Source organism: Manis javanica, chromosome 3, assembly GCF_040802235.1.
Source record: "Manis javanica isolate MJ-LG chromosome 3, MJ_LKY, whole genome shotgun sequence".
Lineage (NCBI taxonomy): Eukaryota > Metazoa > Chordata > Mammalia > Pholidota > Manidae > Manis > Manis javanica.
In genome coordinates, this window is record NC_133158.1 from 120643197 (window position 1) to 120665324 (window position 22128).

Consider the following 22128-nt stretch of genomic DNA (forward strand, 5'->3'; position numbering starts at 1 on the left):
GGTATAGCAGGAGGTGCTAGAGGGAGTGAGCAGAAAGAGATAAGGACTGGAAGTTGAGAGCTGGGGTTTGAATTCCAGCCAGTACCTCATCAAGGCCTGCTCTCAGTTTCCTAGCCTGCACCATGAGAAGGCTGCAGTGGCTTAGAAGAGAACTGCCCTCCAGAGCTGGAATGGAGTAGTGGTTCTGCATGCACCCTTTGACCATCTGATAGTGCACTATTTTTATTCATTCCTTGCCACCCCCACCATGGGTGCTATATTGAATCAGACTCCTGCCAGTCATAAAGTAATAATTCATTTCCCCATTTATTATTCAACAGCATCCATTTGCCAATCAATCAGTACTTCTAGTTACCAAGAGGTAACCAATATAACTGATTTAATTCCATTCCATTTCAAAAAAGTTAACGCACTGTTAGCCTATGCAGGCTTTATTATGAGTAAATGCACCAATACTATTCCACCTGAAGAAATGTTGACAGCAACTCATGGACTCTTTTCATACTTTGGAAAATTCCTTGGAACCTGTGATCTCCTGGCTGGGAATCCCTGGACCCCAAAGGCCTATTAAGTGCAAATGATCTGTCATCTGTAATTTTACATGTAATTTTTAAAATGACATAAGTGTCTTCACCAGTTATTACAACAATCCCATGTTTATACTATAAAATACATGCCAGGCAGGTTTCTCCCTCCTTTCTCAGCCTTCTTGTTTTCTTCATCCCCTTCTTGAGCTCTCTCCGCTTTTTTGTTCCCCATATTTCTGCCCACCCTGTCCTGGTCTCTAGTCCCGGTCCTGGTCTCTGGTCTCCAGTCCACCCTAGATTTTTCTGAGTGCCATGAACACCAGTCTTGTCCCCAGTATGGAAAAAAAGCCAGGGAACACCTTGCCGCATGGAGCTAAAATACACTGAGCCAAGACAAATCTGTTGGCAGGAACAGCAGGCACAAGAGTCACATTCAGAGAACAAAAGCAGCTATTTATAAAGCCTCCCTCCTGATTGCTGGGGGCTCACCTTCCCTTGTACCAAAGGGGCCACTGCCCCCTCTTGGAAAAGATTCTTCTATCCACAGCTCCATGCCTGAGGGTCACCAAGTGCCCAATCCAGTGAGCAGTGAAAACAGGGGACAGCATGCAGGGTGGATTAAATGTGGTGACAAGCCCTCTGATGGGCCAGGGCAGCTGGGTGTGCGGTTGACACAGATGGCCTCTGCAGCATCTGTGAGGTGAAGGTCTGGGCCCCTTTTGGGACCTGACATCCTGGCCCTAGAATCAAACCCACCTGCCCCAGCTTTTTTTTTTTTTTTCCTTTTTAAACCTTTGGTCTAAACTTTGGTTAATGCAAAGGCACTTGGGATTCAAATAATATAAAATGTTAACAGATAAAGAACTCTCAGTATTATTACAAACACAAGTATAATTCAACTTAAGTTGCATTTGCCCTTTCTCTGTTGCCCTCATACTTATTTGATTTTGCTAGAATATTATTTACTGTAATAATCTGACTCTAGTCTCTACTATCTTCAGTAGTAGAAGCAATAACACCAACAATAACCCAGCAAGCCTGTAAGAGAATTAAGTGAGATCATTTGTTTTGTTTTTTCACTGAGATGAATCTTCGACAATTTGTAGTTAACGTACGGAAGTAGCCTGTTGGGTAGGCAAAGATTTCCCCAGCTTTTGCCCTATAATACAGTGTTCTTTTAAAAAGTTGAATTAGTTGCCAACTCTAATATTCAGGATATTTGACATCAAAACACTTATTTCTGGCTTCTATTTAAAAACTGGCAGCTCTGGCAATACTTGGGCCCGCACTCCTACAGGGCAGCAGTTGTGGAACACATGGGCACCCCACCCTCTGCTGTGTAGTGTCATCTCGAAGTGTTCAGGGAGTTCGAAGAAACCTTCAAAAGCAATTGTTCCAAGCCCTTCCCTGTAGAATGAGGCAGCTGAAGCCAAGAGACACACTTACTGTGAGGGGGGCGCTGAAAGGCAGGTCTCCCACCTGTTGCCCCCTCAGCACAGCGCAGACCAGCCTGAGGGCGGCCTCTTCACCAGCTGACTCAGCAGGCCTGAGTCATGACCTCCTCAGGGAACCTGACAACAAGGTGCCAACCGCAAAGAGGAGTACCTTCACTTCAACAGCTCCTATTTCTACAAATAGCTCTAGTGCCCTCCTCGTGGTCTTCTAAGCCCAAAAATATGTTTTCAGCTTTTGATGACTTTAAAGTCTATTACCCTTAAAACTTCCTAGGTTATCAGAAATGGGCTGTTAAAGCTTGTTGCCTTTGCTGGTAAAAATGTCCAGCAGCTAGCTTGGTTTTAGTATGGACATCCTTGAAAACAGGCTATTCATAGGCTGTCAGGATGATGACTGAATCCAGCCCTAAACTTCTGACAAATATAAAAAACATTTTTAATTAGTCTCATTTTTCCCTCATCTGTCAAATGAAAAGATTCAACTAACTAGTGTGCAATCAATGTTATTTTCTTATAAAGCAGGGAAAATTAAGAAAACCCCGAAATAGAGTCAACCCACGGTGCCACGGCTGCCATTTGCCTCTCCTCCACGTGCCTGAGAGTCCCTTGGAGCCCAGGCAAGGGCCTTCTGCCTCACGAATGGGTTCACCTGGGTAGCGTAGAGCCTAACAGTAAACCTAGGAGTTTGTGGACCTGGAAACCAACCTCAGGACAACTGGTTAAGGATTAGTCATCTCCAGCTGAAAGGTGATCATGAGAAGGAAAGAAATGGTGGGCCAAAAAAAACTCAGGAAGAGAGATGCAGAAAAAGCATTCCAGAAGCCATTAAAACATTGTTAGTTTTGTTTTCTTCAAAAAATAGTGGCTGCCTGGGATAGACCCCCCCACACTACTTCTGCCCCTCCCCCTGCACCCACTGGGGAAGCGGCTCCCAGTGACTGTGTCTCCTAGCAACGAGCAAGAGCAGCTGGGGAGCACTCACCATGCATTAAATGCTGCTTGAAGCTTCACATTTGCCTCATGAGCTTCACAACTTTGTTGGGTAGAGAATAATATTCCCATATTATAGAAGAAGAAATGAAGGATCAAAGAACTTAGAGCCTTTGCCTAGCCAGTAAGCAGCAGAGCCAGGCATGAGCCCTAGCGCTTCAGATCCCAAATGCCATGTTCTTGTACAACTGAGGATGAAACTGACAGAAACGGGCACCACATGCAGCAGCCACCACCCTCCAATAAGGGCTCCGCGAGGTGTCTGAGGAGACATCCTAAGAAGGGAGGCAGGAACCCTGGCGTCCAGGCCCTCTCATTGTCAGGGTGTGCTCCGCCTCAAATCGCAGGGCAGCATGTGCCTGTAGGCTTCTACCTACGGCTTTCAAAATGTGCTGGTGCTGGTGCTGGTGCTGGTGCTGGTGCTGGCACAGGAAAAGGAGGAGAGGGAAAGTGAGGCAGTGGAAAGTTCACTTCAATCTGTGAATTTTCTTATTTGTAGCAACGGTATCTACTCATCAGGTTCTTCTGAGTGGAAGGAGATAATATATGTAAAATGTTTAGCAGAGTGCACAACCAAAAGGCCAAAGCCTCCCTGATGAGGGGCCTTCTCTACTGCCAAATCAGCAAACGCCATGCTGTACAGATCAGCTCTGACAATGGAGAAAGATTACCGCTCCCCTGATGGCTTGGTGTGCAGTGACGGTAGGTGAGAGTCTGGTTTCCTTCCTCATCTAGCAGCTGAGAAAGAGGCAGCCTGGAGCCTGCAGAGAATCCTGCCTCAGGGAAGTCCTTGGCAATACCCAGTGTAAACAAAGAAATGTTCTGTCTTATGGTCTCTTCTGTCACGTGGCCTGAAGCCACCTCTACCTCAGAGCCCACCATTAAAGGCTAGATCATGCAAGGCCTGGGAGGCATCTTTAACTGATCAGCCTTTATCCCAGCAGGAGTCTCTTCCTTTCTCTGTCTCCACCCCCATGGTCCCTGCCTTTGTACTTTCAACCATCATGGTGGCTAGGACAGAGAAAGCCAAAATAATCCCCTTTTACATTATCTCAAATAAAGGCTGCTGGCTACTTTTCTGAGTAACCAGATAAGTGACCTGCATTAGGAAAGAGAGTACTTTGATTGTTGACAGGGCATCAGCAACATTCAATCAATAAACATTTAGTGTATATAGGGGGTGAGGGCCTTCTATAGACCAATACCTGTTCCACATGATTTTAAATATATCTTTCAATACTTATATCACCCTGTGAATTAAGTATTGGACTATCTGATACATAAAGAGGCTCAGAAATGTGAAAAATTTGCTCAAAGTTACATGACCCGTAAAGGGCAGGGGCAGGTTTCTGAGCCCAGGCCTCCTTGGTTCTGGTCTATGCATTACGAGGGGCTGATAATGGCCCATGTTGAACCTGAAGTGGGAAGCGCTGAAGAACGGTTTATATTTGTCCACTAGCTTTCTCTGATTCCATTCTGTGCTGGGGCTGATCCGGGGGCATTGCCTCTGCCCCATTTCTGGCTGAGCTCAGAGAAGGAAAGGTACAGGGTGTCTTGGGAGCATCTGGCTTGGCCAGTGGTCAATTCTAGTCTCCATGACTTTCTGAGACTTTGTAGATCCAAGACCAAGAGGTTCCAGTGACAAATCCATTTCAAATTCCCCTAGAACTCAACTGGCCACTGAGAGCTGGGAGGGTCTGGCACTCTTTATCAAACACAGCACTAACATCCCAGGCTCCCAAGTGCATGCATTTAACAACCTGGTGAAGGAGAGCCGTAGCAGTCTGGCAAACCACAGGCTCTGGGGTCAGACAGGTTTCAGTGTCCCCTCTGACCTAACTTTCTCTGCAACCTTAGGCAAGTTACTTACCCTTCCCAAGTCTTTGTCTCCTTATTTGTAGCAACTATGCCTACCTCATAGGGTTCTTCAGAAACTGAAAGAGATAGTAGATGTAAAATGTTTAGCAGAGTGCAAAAACAAATAGGAATAGAATGTATTTACTTCTAAGTAAAAGAGGCCAGAGTTAAAAGAAGAGAAATACAAGTTCTTAGATTTTGAACACATAATCTTCCATAGGTCAAAGTCAGATGTCTTGGTGAAGCTGTTAGAAGTATGTAAGCTCTGTGAGGGCAGAGATCCCATCTCTTATATCCATTACATATCTCCAGGCCCTACGCAGTGCCTGGCTTATAGTAGAGCTCAATAGATGTTCTATGGGTGATGAATGGATGCATGGACGCACAGATGCATGGATGGACAGATGGATCAACAAACGCTTTATCCTTCAATTACAAAGAGGACTGCCACTGAAGAACTCTTCTCCTGTGCCCTTCTTAAAGTGAATGGCACCTGTCATCTCTCATGCTAAGACAAAAACATGGGTGTCACTTTGACTGCTCTATATCACTCAGTCCTTACAACAAACCAGCCCTGTCAGTTCCACCTCCTGAATTTTAGCTTGTGAATCCATTCTCTTCTCCCAAACTCTACTGTCACTACCTTTGTTCGGGCCCTTCCCAATTCTCTTCTAGATTTCTACACCACCTCCAAACTATTCTCCAGGCCTCTAATCTGTACCCACCTCTTCCAATTCACTCTCCACATTTGGGACACAGTGATGTTTAAAAAGCACAAACCTGACCAGGTCACTACTGCCACCCCACCCCCACCCCCAATACCACCTGCACTTGAGGATGGTCCATGACACACTATAGACTGTGAGATAAAGCCCAAACACCTCTAAGCATGGCATCCCCGGCCTTTACAGACTTACTCCTATCTGCCTCTCCAGCCTTACTCGGCCAGTCACCACCGCCCTTGAGTTCCCGGTCCCCTCCAGCAGGTGTATGCTCTCTTTTTCCTTTGCCATTTCCTGGACTTCTTCCTCTGCCTGGAATGCCCTTTCTCCACTTTTTCCATCCCCTTCACAGCCTTCAGAACTCAACCCTGGCGTTACCCCACCTAGGATGCTTTCACGACCCCAGCCCCACTAAGAATCGGATGTTCCTCCTCCCAGTACTCCAGTGCTGAGTACTTAGCCATGACGTTATGATCTGTTTCCTTGTCTGTCCTTCCCAGGGGCCTGATTCATGGAATGTTGTGTTTTGTTCTTCATTATACCTAATCTATCTAATCTGGGCACAATGAGTGTTTCTTGAATTGATACTTTGTCTCACCAAACATGCACTTTCTCAGAAGCATATTTACAATCAGCATCATATCTTCGGACAATCATGTGACCAGTGAAGGTAATAACTAAGGATTAGGGTGTGGTCTATGACTCTGAGGGGAAAAAAAGCTATTAGAATAGGCATGTGGGAAACACGATTTTAACCAAAAGTCAAGATACATGATCTGATAAACATGATCACATATCTTTGTGTCCCAGATATTTTTGAATATAGAATGTCTATGGGCCCAGCCTGATCTGTCATTTTGGCCTTATCCTGTTATCCAAATAGGCCTGTAAGTAGCTAATATTATTGGCAAGCTTACTATGCAACAAGTCTTATGTGAAGTGCTTTGCTATAGTCTCAATCTTCTCAACTACCCTTTGAAGCACATCTTTTTATTATCTCCATTTTGCAGATGTGGAAACTGAGGCTTAAAAAACTTGCTAAAGATTACACAGCCAGCAGTGGGCATCTACCCAGCAATGGACAAATAGTCTGCTTGATCCCCTCAGTCATTCTGTGATACTGATCTAACCATGACCTCATAACCTTATTAGATCATCAGAAGAGCCACTTCTGGGCAAAAATAGCTTGTAGCTTCCAAAATTTTTTATTAAAACTCTAAATCTCCTGGCAATAACCTTCAAAAGTCATGATTCAGACCAGCAGTGATATTCGAAAATGGAATCACAATGCAGGTCTCTTGGCTACGAAAATTCCAGGAGGAACGCTCAACCCTGACATTTATGACAATTTGTATTTTGCTCTTACTGGGTCATTTGCCATCTTGTCTGTTGAAAGGCACCGACTCTCATTCTTTCCTCCCTTTCAGGTTTGATTGGTCTGTCCTCTGCCTTGATTGTCATTTCATTGGGATCTAGAGCAATGTTTCTCAAAGTCCTGACAGCTGACCACCTGCATAATGATTGATCACTTGGGCACTCATAAAAATGCATATTCCTGGGCTCCATCCCACAACTGTCACATAGAATCTCCATGGATTGGAGCCCAGGAAGCAGCATTTTGATCACATTCCCCAGGTAATTCTTATGAATACTAACATTTTAGAACTACAAATGCAGTCTCCAGATTTTCACAACTCCAAGTGTGATCCCTGGACCAGCATTAGCAGCAACCAAAAAGCAAGGAATTCTTCAACCCCCATCCTGAAGTACTGAATCCAAACCTGAGTTTTAATGAATCTTCAGGTGATTTGTATTCACATTACTGTGCATACAGAGAACCAGTGATCTAGAAGAGTGTTTCCCTTTTTTTCACATCATGGCATGCACAGGAAACAAGGGCATTTGTCCAGCATGCAGATGAGAATTCCTGCTGTGGCACTGGGTCTGGGCCTGCCCCAGACCCTGGGGGTGACCCTGAAGGTGGAGGAGATTAGCATCTCAGGCACACCTCTGCCACAGCACACTGGTTGAGAAGCCCTGGTCTACTTGATGCACTAGCTTTCTTCATGAGGCAAAACTCCCAAAATCTTGCTTATTCTCACTTCCTCGGCATTTATCCTTTATTTTTATGCAGACCAGGAGTCAGAAAGGTTACATCCCAATAAACTGGGTTTTAGAAATCTTCATGCAATGGAAGACCACAGTCACATCTTCAAGTTCTAGAGGGACTCTGAGAAATGCAGGAAGAGTTATGCCTGTTATTCTGAGGAGTCATCTGCTGTGACCTAGGGAAAACTAGCAAGAAATAAGGGCCTTCCTCCCTCTGAAGAATGCTCCTCTCCTCTTAGTCCACAAATCTGAGGATGGAGGATCAACAATGTATAGGGTGGCTTCCTCTCTCCTGAAGAATGTGCCAACAAGAATATGGTTCTGTTTAATCCTTCCTTAGCAAAATCTGCCAGGTTGTAAACCAGACAGATGACCCTCTCCTAGTCAGCTCCTGACAGGGGGACAATAGTTGGGATTAAGGGAATGGAATCATTTCAGAAGCACTTCCCGGTGAGACCATCTGATCAAAAGGACGCAGTGTCAGAACACATCATCTGACTTTGCAAAGCCCCTAGCTGCATGGGAATTCTATTTTTCCTCAGTAAGAAAAATACTGAAAATTTTTAAAGCTCAAAAGGGTAAGCTCTTACTAGGAAGCAAATACGACACTAAATGAAGGATTGCTGTGGCCTAAGCAAATACAGTGAGAAAGAGATGGGGGAACTGTCACTACCAAACACTCACTTTTCCTCTCTTTCCACCTTGCCTGCCAATCTGCGTCTAATGCTCTCTTCTCTGCTTCCCCCAGTCAAAGTATATATAGACAGAGTAGCACATATTTTGGCTGGTTTAGTGTGGGACTATTCCTCATCTGTCCTGAGACTATCCATCCCTTGACTCCCAAAAAGGCATCTGGTCTTCCCTTTGCACCCCAATTATACCCAAGAGAGGACTCTGCCTGAAGTCCCTCTGCATTAGTAGTAGAAAGGACAGTGACCGGAGCATACTGTCACTAGCCACTGCTGACTGATTTTCATGGAACTCTTGCTTTGATCCAGCTAGAGAGAGGCAAGCAAGCCTGTCTCCTGCTCTGACCATGACATGCAGAAAGCAGTTAGTTGGCAGTTCACACAGAGTAGCCATGATGTCTAAGAAACAAATAGGTTTTTCTCTGAGTTTGTAGCAAGAACATTTGGTAAAAAAAATTTCCATCCTTGATCATCTGATTAACAAGTGCTAAAAAGCTAAGACTGGGGAATGCTGAGGGCCTGGGCCTGCCAGCCTCAATGGCATAGCTATTTCACATGGCCGTTTCAAACACACAATATTGAGCCATCTCTCTGCTTCATGGTCCAGGATGAAGAACAAGCTGTGGTACTTTGAATTTGGCACCTCAGAGACCTTTGCAGCCACCTGCAAGAAACTCCACGACCACATAGAATTGGAGGTAAGTGGGGAGAAGGCTTCCTGGACCTTGATTCTGCTCCTGGACTATCACACACACACCCTAAGGATGTGTCACCTTGGGTCCTTAAAAAGTGAGCCAGAGTGTAGTCCCTTTGTTGTACCTCTATCCTGTTTCCACACATCTCCACAACCTCGCTCTGGGACCTAGAGACCAGAGGACCCAGGACCACAGTCCTTTCCTGTCCTCTGCCCTCAGCCCTTTCCCACTGTGGCCTGCAGTTCCCCTTTTTCAGAGAGGTGAAGATTCAGTTGTCACCAGCTAGGTGAAAGGAGCTGTTCTTGGGGTACAAGCAATGTTCCAAGCCTGGTAGAAGTCTAAGAATTAATGTACACAGGTAGCAGGGTTGAGGGCTATGGGGGTTGAGGCCAGGGGGTGATCAGACATCCCCCAGCTCACCAGGTCTCAGCATTTACAGCTGCTTTAAGGACCGACTCATAGAACCTAGGCTCAGCTACTTGTGCAGTTGCTCAGAAGGGCCCTTGGCTTGATGCTCTTTTGTCACCATCTTGAAATTATTGATAAGTTTTTAACAAAGGGCCCTGCCGTTTCATTTTGAATTGGGCCCCCCAAATGATGTAGCTGATCCTGCTGGTGCACTTGTGTTTTACTAACTCTTCCGGCACTTGTAGGGCCTGCCTCAGACGGTTTGCCTGTCGGCTTCCCTCCCTTGGTTGATAAGCTGCCCGCTTCCCACACCCTCCACTTCTGCTGGGTTGTTCTCATGAAGTCCTGAAGTCACTGCTACCAGAAGGTCGCCCTGGTCTCTGGCCACCTGAAAGCCAAACTTAGGTGCACACCAGCTCTGTCCCTGCTCGGGAGGACCCCGGGCCTGCCAGTTCCCTTGCCCATAGTTCTCAGCTACCAACCCCACATTCCCAGGGGACTCAGGCCTCAAGTCTGACTTTCACTTGAGTAAAACAAGTGAATGAGGCAGCCAGAGAGTTCATCCAGGGTGGACTACTCTTAGCCCACCGGCCTTGTCCCTCCTTCTGCATTAGCAGTCAAGTGGGGCCTGGACATCCCTTTGAGGAGGAGCATTTGGCCTGAAGCAGTGTGGGAAAGCCCCACCACTACCTGCTGGAAGGGAGCCTGCACTCACAGGGAACTTTCACAAGCAAAAACACAAAGCCAGAGATTCTGCGCTTCTATTTGACTCATCTCCCCTCGGTTGCTGGGTTACCAGCCTCAGTGGGGGAGGAGCCAATGTGGCTAATGCCCTGAACTTGTGGCCAGCTCAGTCAGAGGGCAGAGAGGCCTGGACCCAGGGGCGTGTCCACAGGGGGCACCACCCACACCTGGGAGAGACCGAGGAGCCAGACGTCCTCTGTTGCTGCACAAAAGCACTGCCCCAGAGCTGCCTTAACAGAGAGGGCTGGCCTGGAGTGACCGAGCGAGGCCGACAGAGATATATGTGTGCATTTTTCCTGTTGGCATGATCATCTGGTGGGGTCTCTTTAAATATATCCCAAGTGAGGGGCAGCCCTGGCCCAACCACTGCCAGCTGCAGGCACACAGCGACTGCTTGTTCTCCCTGCAGCTGGCCTTGAAACTGTGCCCAGAATAGAGCGGTCAGCTCCCCTGCCCCTGTGGCCTGCCCCCACCCCCGGCTCCAGGCTCCAGATCCATACTGCTGGCAGACCCCTCTGGGTCCGAGATGCAAAGGCTCTTCCAGAACCACAGAGGCAGAGGGGCTGATGGCCTCATCACTGAAGCTGCTGGTGGCCTTTGGAGGGGGTGTGGTTGTTCACTTTGTGGGTCTTAGGGGGCTTGCAGGAGCACTTCCTGTTTTCCTTATCTCCCCATAATGAGTCGTTTTAGTATTTATTCATGGGGGTAAAGGGAGAAGGGTCTTGTAACAGCCAGGTTTGGGGCAGGCACCATTTTTGCATCCAGAGTAGTGGGTGGCTGGTTCTGCACATCATGATCCAGAGAGGAACCCAGAAAGAGAAGGGGAAAGGCATGTGAGTGACAAGCGTTAGGAGGCTGCTGAGAGCCACAGGTAGATGTGAGCATCCTGGGCCTCAGGAAGAGCAGGGGAGCAGCTACATAAAGGGGCCTCTAGATGTGGCTGCTGCACACAGCAGCCCAGGCCGGTGAGGATCAGCACAGGCCTGAGAATAACTCTACCTACACAAGTCATACTGCATATCACCATTTTCAAAGTCCTAATCACAGCCTTTCTTCCGAGGGCACAATACCCCTGGGACCCTCGTAGACCAGGTATTATTATTCCCATTTCATGGAAAAGCAAGCTGAGGCTCTGAGGTTTAGAAGGACACACATACGGAGAAGTAAAAGGGCAGAGGAAAAAGTCACATCTTTGACTGACTACCATAATATGTCCTCACTTAATACAGTAACCTCTGAGCAAGCATTATCACATTTTTTTAAAGGAGGAAACTAAGGCTCAGGTACATTCAGTAACTTGTCCAAGATTTCATTGAAAAGATTCTAGGTCTCCTGGAATGAGTTTGGCTTAGAACCCAATCAGTAGAGATCTACCTAACAAGGGCTAGAAACGCAAAGAATCCTTCAGCATCGATGAACTCTTTCTTCTTCCTTGACTCAGCGTGGGGCCATTTGGTTCCCTCTTCTCTGAGGCACATGGGCAGGTCTGCTGAGAAACGTTTTGAAAGAGTGGAAGGCACAGTCCCACTGCTTATTTGAGGAAGAAATGGGTTTAGTGGGGATGATAGGAGAGAATCAGAGAGGAAGACTGCCTTAACTTTTGCAAAAGATTTTCCCACACAGCATCTCATTTTATTTTGATCACTTGTCAAACATGCAGGCAAATACTAGTGTCCTCACTCTATGCGTGAGGAAACTGAGGCTGGAAGGTTCAGCAACCAAGAAAGGGTGCAAAGTTCAGGGGTTCAGGGGAACAGAGAATAGTCTGTTTAGTTTCTTCTTCTATGCGTGTGTCTATGTGTCACGCTAGTAAAAGGTTGAATGTTGAAACTTAAAGCTAAAATGAGATTATGGGGGGAAAGTGGCCCATGAAAGTCTGTCATGAAATATGGCCTGTTTCTCTGAGGCTCGTGGCTTGCTGAGAAGGACCAGGAGACTTGGTCGCTCCTCTGAAATAAAGCTTACAGCCTGCTTGACAAAGCACCACAACAAGCTGGTTAATATAGTTCTCACTTAACTAGTGCTAAGGAAACTGGATCCAGGGGCCCGGGGAGCCACATGAGCTGGTTCAGAGACTCTGGACACTGTTTTGGGGGCTCAGAGACTCAGCTAGGGGAGAAGGTGACACTACACCTACTGTTCACCTGCAGACCCTCAGCCAGGGCTTTATGGTGAAAGGGGCCAGGCCTAGGTATGTAGGACCTGGGCTTAGCCCTGTTCTGCAATTAGGCTAAGTAACTTGCTGAACTATGTGTGTGGACCTCAGCATTCTCATCTATAAAATGGGAAGAAAGGGGTTACCTACTTCCCAAGGCTATAATTCAGATTAGAGTTTTCAGGGTTTTTTTTTTTAAGTAACTAGCAAGGGTGCTAAGTGCCCCCATGGAATCTGCAAAGCAGTCCAAGTGAAGCCCCTTTCCAGAGAAGGGGATAGAAGCTGAGAGAAGGCAAGAAGCTCACCTGAGGTCTACAGCCCATGAGTGGTCAGGCCAGGCTTCAAATCCAAATTTGCCCCAAACCCAAGAGTTTCAGGGCAGTACTGACACTTCAGCCTAGAGCAGATTCTCAACCAGGTATCTGGTCTGTTTTTATTCACAAGCTTTTGTTTATTTTATCATTTTGGATAACATTAAAAGCAGGCATGAGATTTTTACGTCTATCAAAAAGAAAGCATAAAAACATATTGCAAATGCTTGCTCTAATGACTCCTTTACAGGAACACAGAGGAAGGCCTAGGAACGCTAGTGTAGTGCCTGGAAATGGGTGCTCAGTAAATTGTGGCTAATTCTAATTAAGAGGCCAGCACCTCACCCACACGGCTATCATCATCCTGCTCTAAGGCAGTCTCTCAGGGTCTCTGAGAGTCCCTGACTCCCCTTCCAAAGGCATCCCATCATGCTCATTCTAATCTGATTTCTCCTGCATAAACAGTTGGGGGATGGGGTGAGGGAGGGACACAGTGAGTCACCTCCCCAACCCCAGGCCCAGAATAGCCTTGTCAAGGTTTTTAGACATGATCATAGTGAGGTGAAGCAAACCAGGCAGGCTTCGAGTTAAACACTTATTTTACATGCTGTGGAAATTTTTCATTCTACTTGCTAAAAATAAGAACTTCCAAGATTCCTTGATATTTTATCTACTTTAAAACAATGTTCACAAGAGAAGACTAGCCAGCTCCACTAATATGAATCTCTGCATGGGGAAAAGTGAATCCAAATTTGGAAGCTGCTCAAAAAAATCTGTTATCCAGTATATTTTGGGACTCTTCCACATCAGTTCCCCCCTTTCAACTGAGGATCTTTTAAAAAATACAACAAAGTCCTGAAAACAGTATATCAAATTTCCCATATCAAATTGACATGTTAATATTTTATATCCCTCAAGCATTTCTTAATCAAAGGAATAAAATATTACACATAGAACTGCTCTCCACAATCCCTCTGTGCTCTGCAACTTGCCTTTTTCCCTCCCCATCACCCTCTTAAGATCCCTCCGTGTTGATCTTGGTAGAGCTATAGCTCGTTCACTGCTTTGAACTGCTCTGGGAACCCCACCCTTTGGTGGTGAGCAGGACCACCAGTGGAAACTCTCAGACACTGTGGTAGGAACATAAGTGGTAAAGCACTTTGGAGAGTAGCTTAGCAATATATGCTGAACCGAAAATGCATTTGTAGGCCATAAGACCCAGCAGGTTCTTCACAACCTAGACCTAGAGGATTCCTGCCTGTGAGCTCTCAGAGGAGGAATGTGGAGATGGAGTGCACCATTTTTTTATTACAATGAAGTGGAATCAGTCCAAATGACTGTGTTATCCTAACACTTTAAAAAGAGTGTGAGTGAAAGTACTAAATGTCACTGAATTATATACTTTAAAATGATTAATTCTGTGTTACATGAATTTCATCTCAATTTTTTTTTATTTAATTTTACAAAAGGGAGTATGCTGGGCACAGTGCTAGGACTATTTAATCCATATCATGATATGAGTCCAGTCTTTGAGAATCCTAAGTTCTAAAACTAACATTTAACATAACTATGTGTATCTTAATAAGTAATGAATCAGATTACTTTAAGATTGGGTGGCTACCTGTACCTACTCCAATCCAATCAAGTGCCATTGTTTTTCAAAATAGAAATCAAGAACTCTACGGGTTAAGTAGCTTGACCAAGTTCACCCAGCCAGTAAGTGGCAGAAGAGAACCCATGCCTCTCAAGGCCCATCTGGGGGCATTCTCTTATTCTGCCTTGGTATCCACCTGCAATACTGCAACAGACCTCTTCAGTGAGAGAGGAAGAGATCTTAAGCACCTTGGCCTCTTCTGGCATCATTTAAACCTCAGCTTAAGCAGGTAGAGCCTTTCAGAGCTTGGAGTAAGAAAGGTGGGAACTGGCCAAATGCTCAGCCCATCAACCCAGCCATGGTGATTCCAAGAGAGATGAAATGAAAATCTGTTCATGGGGAAGGGTAAGTTGAGAAGGGCATTGAAGGGGATTTTGAATTATTGGAAAAGAAAAGGTGGCAGCCTGATTATACATCAAACCCTACAGTCAGAAGAAAGCCTGGAAGGGGGCTCAGAAAGACATCCTCCTTCTCGTCTACTCCCTTCCTCAACCAAGTCCAGTGGCTCCATCATTCCAGAATTGTCCTCATTGTGCAGCCACCCAAGGCAGTTCTTACCCCTTCAAAGGTCTTTGTCCTACCACCCCACAGTGTTCACTGCCCCAGGTACCACACCTCAGTCTCTTCCTTCTCCTCCTACTATGTACACTAAAACTCTTGTACTGATTATGAAAGTAACCCCAATTCATGTAGAACATTTTGAACTATAGAGGGGCAAAAAAAGAAAGAAAAGTAACCCACAGTCTCTCCAATGAGAGATCAGCACTATGATGATGTTGGCTTTGTTTCAATCCTGTAATAATATTAGCTGTTGTTTCTATAAAATCAGGCCTCTGGAGGACCTCTCTAATTCTTTGATTTCTTAGATCCTTATCCATTTTTAAACAGAGCTCCATCCTCCCTATCTTTCTACCTCTTTCAGCCATGCACTGAGTACAAGTTTTCTTTGCTGATCCTTAAAATCTTTCAGCCTAAGAGGAAATTGTTTCTGTCAATTTTGTGTTATAAAATCCCATTGTTTGTTTACACTTTCTGACACATAACTTTTTCTCTCGTAAATGACCCTCTTTTTTATTTCCTACAAATGTGTACCCTGTATGTCACTTCAAGCCTCCATTCATCCACATGCTTTTATATTCTTGTTCTTTTCCATTTCCTTTGTTTTTTTGTGAATTGCTTTGATTTTCTTTGTCTTCAAACTCCTGGCTGTACATACTTTGTGTCTTTCAAGGACTTTGGAATAACTTTTAAGGATGAATTCTCATGCCTACATTTTCACAAAGCAGTGGGGGGATATGCAGCACAGTGGATAGACAAGGGTAGGGGCCAAGTGACTCAGCACACGGGGTTAGAAGGAGCCCTCCCAACAGAATCCTAGAAAATTTCTAGGTTAACTTCTGCACCAACAAGTTTAACTTTTCTACCACCAAGGTCCAAAGAATAACTTAACCCCAAGCAATGTCTATCCTGTCAGTGGGAAATATATTGGTCTTTTAGAATATTGAAAAGAATTTGTGATCTTCATCTCCACACTCAGGAGATTCAGGAACCTCAGAAAAAACAATGCCTTTCTGCTTCTACAACTGGTTCATGAAACAGAGAATATTATATACAAGTATATCTTCTTAGCTATAGTGGATAGGTGTTTGTTCATCTATCCTAGTCAGTGGGGTCATAAACTTGCTGACCCTAGTATACAGAAAAGGAATTAAGAAGGTAGAAGAAATGACTCTATATGAGAGGGCACATGACCTAACAAGGGATTGGGTGAATACCAGTGCACACACAGACGTGCTCTATCTCTAGTCCATTAGGTTCAACAAATTAATAACAACAGTAGTCACTTCCTGAGCACTTACCTTGCCATAAGCTCTGTCCTGGCACTTTCTTACCTTATTTTACCCTCATAACAACTCTCCACAGTGTATATTATTCCCATTATTTACACAAGGAAACTGACTAAAAGATAAGATCTTTATCTCCTGAAAATAAGTAAGTACTCCAAGATCAGATGAGTTTCAAACCCATGTGCCCCTCACAGTGCCAGAGAACTCCCCCTAGTAGATGGCCTCAGCATTACACTTCTGCTTTCCACCTAATGCATGTGTCTATTGAGTTGGTCATAGGGCTCCAATTCAAGACTTGACGTATCTATCAGGCAGTCGGCTGTCTGAAGCAAGGACTGTTAATCATTCTGTATCCCCAAGCCTACCACCGCTCCTGAAAAGAGGTAGTTACTCAACAGTTATTCGTTGTATAATTGAACCAAAGTGTGAAAATTCCCATAATTAGTGTGAACACTAATAGAAATTACCATCTGACCAGCCTCAAGTGATACCTTTTTATTGGAAGCCACCAGAATAAAAGGGACCCACCTCACTCTATCTGTAACACAAAAGGGGAGATGGCTGAGCTTACAGCCTGGCACTCTGGTCTTCTCCTAACTGTTTTGTGAGTGGGAAGACCTCCTACACCCATTTCTGAGCTATTGCTGGGACCTCTGAAAGGAGCAGAGGGTCTGGGACAACTGTGAACCCAGGACAGGAAATGCCAGAGTTCTCCCACCTCTTTCCCACCAGAGTTAAGACAAGGAGTGGGTAGAGCCCATACAGCAGCAAGGGTGCCAGGCAGCTCTAGGGTCAGAGAAAGTGACCCTAAAAGCCAGAAGAAGAGGTCTCCACTATGAGCCCTCTCTTGTGGCCCAGAGCCTCCTGCTCCTGAGGCCTGCCAGTTGCTATAGCCAGCAGCCCTGCTCCATCTGCAGGAAAGCTTGACCCCTCAGAAAGCCCCATGTACCCCAAGTTGTCCTGAGCTCCCCAGACAGACAACAATTCCTGTTAATCTGCATCCAGAGCAAGAATGCCTCAACACACCAGGTTTTTTTTTTAACTTGGAGAGGGTGGAGCAGAGGATAGGAAATGGCTTTGCCCTCTGTCCAACTCTGAGGCAACCCACCACCATGGGCTCTGAGAAACAGCAGTTTTGTTTTGGAAACTGGCACCCAGTGCAGGCTTGCTCCTGGAAGTGGATTTGGTGCCCCCAACCCCCACCCCCAGCTGCAATGTTCTACTTCCAGCCTCCCTGCCAACTCCCTCTTCCAGCTGCCCCTCTCAAAGGCACCATTGTGCCCGCCTGGCACAGCAACAGAGGAGGGCTAAAGAGGAAAAAAACATTTTCTGCCCATGGGATGTCCTTAAGCAGGTTGTGGGTACACGGCTTCAATGTTGCATTCCTTAAGCCCACACAGACCCGCCCAAACTCCATCATCCCTGTCACAGATGGAAACCACTTTCCAGCCTAACTGGCCCACCACAGCTCACTGTCAGAGAACGCAGAGCTGGGTGGGCAAGGCCGGTGGGGTGGGGGTGGGGGGTCATGATGATGCTTTTTCAGTACAGCACTCTAGCCTGCCAGAGCATGGCTGAACGTTAACTCCCAAGCTCTGAACTTCAAAGGATTTAGTTCCACTTACCACTCAAGAAAAAGATTCATTCTGTAGATAGCACATTCTGATAAGTGCACATCTAGCCACCTCCTGAAAACTGTAAAGATAGGAAGCTCACTACTTTTCCAGAAGCCTGTTCCATTGCTGGCCAGGTCTGACTTTTAGAAAGTTCCTTCCAATGTTGAAAAAAGATGTGTATCCCCTTCATCACCATATTCTTCCCTTATCAGCACTTAGTACCTATGCTTGGAACAAAATAGGTGCACAATGGTTATTTGCAAGATGCATGACTGAATCCCCCACCCACTGGACCTATTTTACCTCTTGGAGTACAGAGACCATGCCTTCTTGCTTCTTCATGTGACTGCCCTTCATAGGGCTGAAGTCTATCTTCCATGTCATCTCCTATTGATCTTCACTGAGTAAATATCCCTTTTTCCTTACATGACTCAGTGTATGGATCCATGACTATACTGACCACTCTTTTCTTGATAGACCTCATTTTTTCCCAGTGTCTTCACTCAAATGCAGAATCAAATCCCTTGTACTATCTAGAATATTCCAAAAGTGGTCTCTTAGATAACACAAGATTAACAGGCATCAGGTACATGCTCTGTTGGACTTGTCATTTGCATCTCATGCAGGAAAGCAGGTCCATGCAGCCTACCACAAACCTGGATAAATCTGGAAAAGAAGGACCTTCCTTAGTTTCATTGAGTCAATGTTTCCTTATCTGTAAAAACAAGGATACAAACATCTCAGGGTTGTAAAGATTAAACATAAAATATTTGAAGTGCCTGGTTCATAATAGTTACTCAATAAATGATATATATATTATCATATAACATATGTATGTAAAAGTACCTAACTGCCCACAATAGACATCAGCATCTAAAATGATATAAAACAGCTCCTCTGGATGCAGGGGAAGCCACTGGCCTGTAGGTTTTACCTACAACTGCCAGGCCATTTTTGTTTTCTGTAGATAGTACTGGACTGTCTTCCAATAATGCCATCACCGCTCATCAACAGCACTCAGTTATCGCCTTTTCTTGACTCAGAATACACATCAGATTATTGAGACTAAAAACATTCTCTCTAGTTCTTCTCTAGGGAAAACAAACATCATTGTTTGCCCTGGCTGCTTTCCTTTCACTCCCAAATTTCTTTATTCTGGCCATAGGCCCTGCAGATAGGCAGATATCTACTCCTCCAAGGTGTGAGGAAGTCAGCTTGCTTGCTGGCACATCTCTTCACGGCCCCACTGTCAACGATGTCACATTGTTAGCTTGAAAGTGGTCTTAGTGGGAATATGTACATCACGGAACATCACACTCAGAGCTTCTTTCTGTTTTTTTCCCTGGAGATCCTGCTGTTAAACCTTTAGCGGCACACCCCTGGCTAGAGCATTGACCTGCTGTGGGCACCTTGAATACAAGGACTGTGTCCCATTTCTGTTTCATCCCCAGAGTCTAGCACAGAGTAAATAGGTTCTCATCATTCTTAATGGATAAAGGAATGCTTTTGTCATCTGTCTTGTAATGTTTCCTTTATATAAATCATGCAACACTTGCCCTATTCTTGTTACCAGCTGTTCAGATACAGATTTCCTTTACCTGTGATCAGAGGACAATGTCTTGCAGACTTGGATTAACTTTCCATATCTCTCCCTAACCTGGACATTCAGTCCTCTTTATCTGGTCAATACATTTACCTTAGGAAATCGTGGGAATTCATCTGAAAGTAAAGAAACATTGCCAGATTTCTTGAAGGAATACCTTGGTTTACATTTTGGAATTTCTCCACACAGTCTTTCTTCCAATAACAAATAGTTACATTGGACATATGACATGGGTAAGAAATGCCAGGAACTATGGAGAAGACAGAGCTGTGCAGCATATGGTCCCTACCCACTGGGAGCTTAAAGCCTCCTGGGGACAAGCAAATACGTATGCATAATACATGGCAGAATATATATTCCTTATAAGACAGAAAAACAAAGCAATGAAATTTGGAGGAGAGGATCAATTTATAGCTAGAGCATTGGGAAAAGCCTCATAGAGGAGATAGCTTTTGGACTGGAAAGGTGGGATTTTAACAGGCATAAAAGAGCTGATTGGCAGTTTAGGCAGGGAGGACAGCAGAAACAAAAGCAAGTGGGCCTAACTCTGTGGTCTACATGTAGGCCAGTTCGGACTAACTTGACCCACCTTTGCTAGGGCCCAGCTAATGCTCTTTCTCAGCTACCCTCCTCTCTTCAAACCAAAGGGAACCTTGGATCAGTGTCAGTCTTCCTCATAGTCTAATTCACACTCCAATCTGACAAACCAATTCATAGACCATCCTCCCCACCTACCAAAGCAGAAATGTTCCCACTGTAAATGAACATTACCACCCCCATCTTTCCCCGGAGCCCTATGGGACCCTGTAGCTGTGCAGGGTGGTGTCCCCATACTTTTCCTTCATCTAATGCCTCGTCCCTCAAAAAAATGGAGTGAGGGATCCTGGTCAAGTCTTTATGTCAGCTGCTCCTCTGCCCTTGAGTGTATGTCTGAGGCTCTGACATGGAGCCCAAGTGTTAAGGGATGCCACCCTCTCCTCTTGCTCATCCTCCTTTCAACCCATCAGAACCCCTATTCAAGTGTGTCCAAATGTTGTCTGTCTCTTCCTCAGCCTTGTCTCTTCCTCCCCACTGTAACTGAAGCATTGTTTTCCCTAGACACTTATTTCCCAGCACTTCCCCACTTCCCTCTTCAAAAGACAACCCCCCTCACCCCCATTTCACCCTCACTAAAGAAGGGAAGGACTCCAGTATCCTTCTCAGACCAATGTCCCACTACCATCAGCAGCATTTTCCCTCTCACCCCATCTACTTCCCATCCTAGGCACTCCCAACTTCCTCCTGCCTCTATGCACTCACCCACCAAGTGTTCATTGAGGATCTTCTCTGCCTCAGTCATCCATGAAAATGCTTTTCCTCAATCACATTACCATTTTCAATCCCATCTTTTCTCCCCAGTCTCATCTGCCACCAAACCACGTAGCTATTCTGACTCTGTTCCCTTACTACCACCCCTACTCGTCCTAGTTAAGCCCTAGCTCTTGCAAGAGATAGCTGTGAAATCTAAGGTCATTTACCAACTTTAGACTCTCACTGTTCTCATTTTAGTAATTAGAAATTACCAATCTAATGTTCCATCTGGCTTTCCCATTCTAAGATTCTATGCTTTGGCCCTCGTCCAGCTGCCAAAATTTCTGTTTACAACATCACTCATGACCTCTTGGTTACCAAAGCAAATGACCAAGGTCTAATTCCAGATCTACCAACTCTAATTAGCTATGTGACTTTGGGCCATTCCTTTCACCTTTTTAACCTACATTTTTCTCATTTTTTCTCATCTATAAAATGAAGTGATTCAACTGAATGGCTTTCCAAGACTCTTCAGGTCTTTTGATTCCATGAGAACACAGGTACAGGGTGACAAGAGACCCTTTACAGAAAGTGGACAAAGAATTCATGGAGAAAATAGCATTTGTAGAGATTTAGAAGAAAAGCACAGAAGGGATACTAGGGTGTACTCAGGGTGTCCTAGGGGGTTATAATAATGGGCCTAGAAAAGCATCATGATCCACTGATTTAAGAACTGTATAAAAAATGGAAGATTCAAGCTGACAATAACTGAATCCACTAACCAATCTGAACATCACTAAAATATGACACAATCTATGTGCCTCCTAATGAGATACAATTAGAAATACATAGCCCCACTGATAAAGCATTCTTGCCAAAAAGTCACCCTGAATCAAGCCTCTAGATCTGAAAGGACCAATTTTAGTGAACATACAGAATCTAGACTGTGAACGTGTTTAAAAGACACCTCATGTACACAATCAGCAAATTCTGGACTCTGGGAAACACTCAGCCTTACTTCTCAAAGCGAGTGTTGTCCATCACACACAGCATCAGTATCACTGGGGACCATGTAGAAATGCTGAGTTTCAGGCCCCACCTCAGACCTCCTGAATCAGAATCTGCATTTTAATAATCCTGAAGTGATTTACATGCACATTAAAATTTGAGAAGCCCTGCTGTGCAGGACAAGTGACCTATTTCTTTCAATAAATATTGAAAGACAAGGAAAAACAGGATGGGGAATTTATAGATCAAAAGAAACATAAGAGATACATCAATGAAATTCAATCTATAGACCTTTCAGATAAGCCAATTATTTTTTTAAATGAGACTATCTTGGACATTTGAACAATTACTAGGTATTTATCAATATTAAGTAATTACCATTACTTTTTAAAAGTGCTGATAGTACTGGGGTAATTCTTTTTTTTAAAGAGTGTTATTTAAAGATACAG

General features: G+C 44.9%; 1 protein-coding gene across 7 annotated transcripts in view; it reads left to right on the top strand.

The window, feature by feature from the left end:
- Window positions 1–22128, top strand: part of DGKG (diacylglycerol kinase gamma) — a 204762-nt gene that overhangs the window by 132186 nt on the left and 50448 nt on the right. For all 7 annotated transcript variants that reach the window (XM_017648802.3, XM_037024175.2, XM_017648801.3 and 4 more), the window contains one exon: window positions 8956–9046. In XM_017648802.3, the coding sequence (XP_017504291.1) occupies window positions 8956–9046 (91 nt within the window). The remainder of the gene's footprint in view (window positions 1–8955; window positions 9047–22128) is intronic.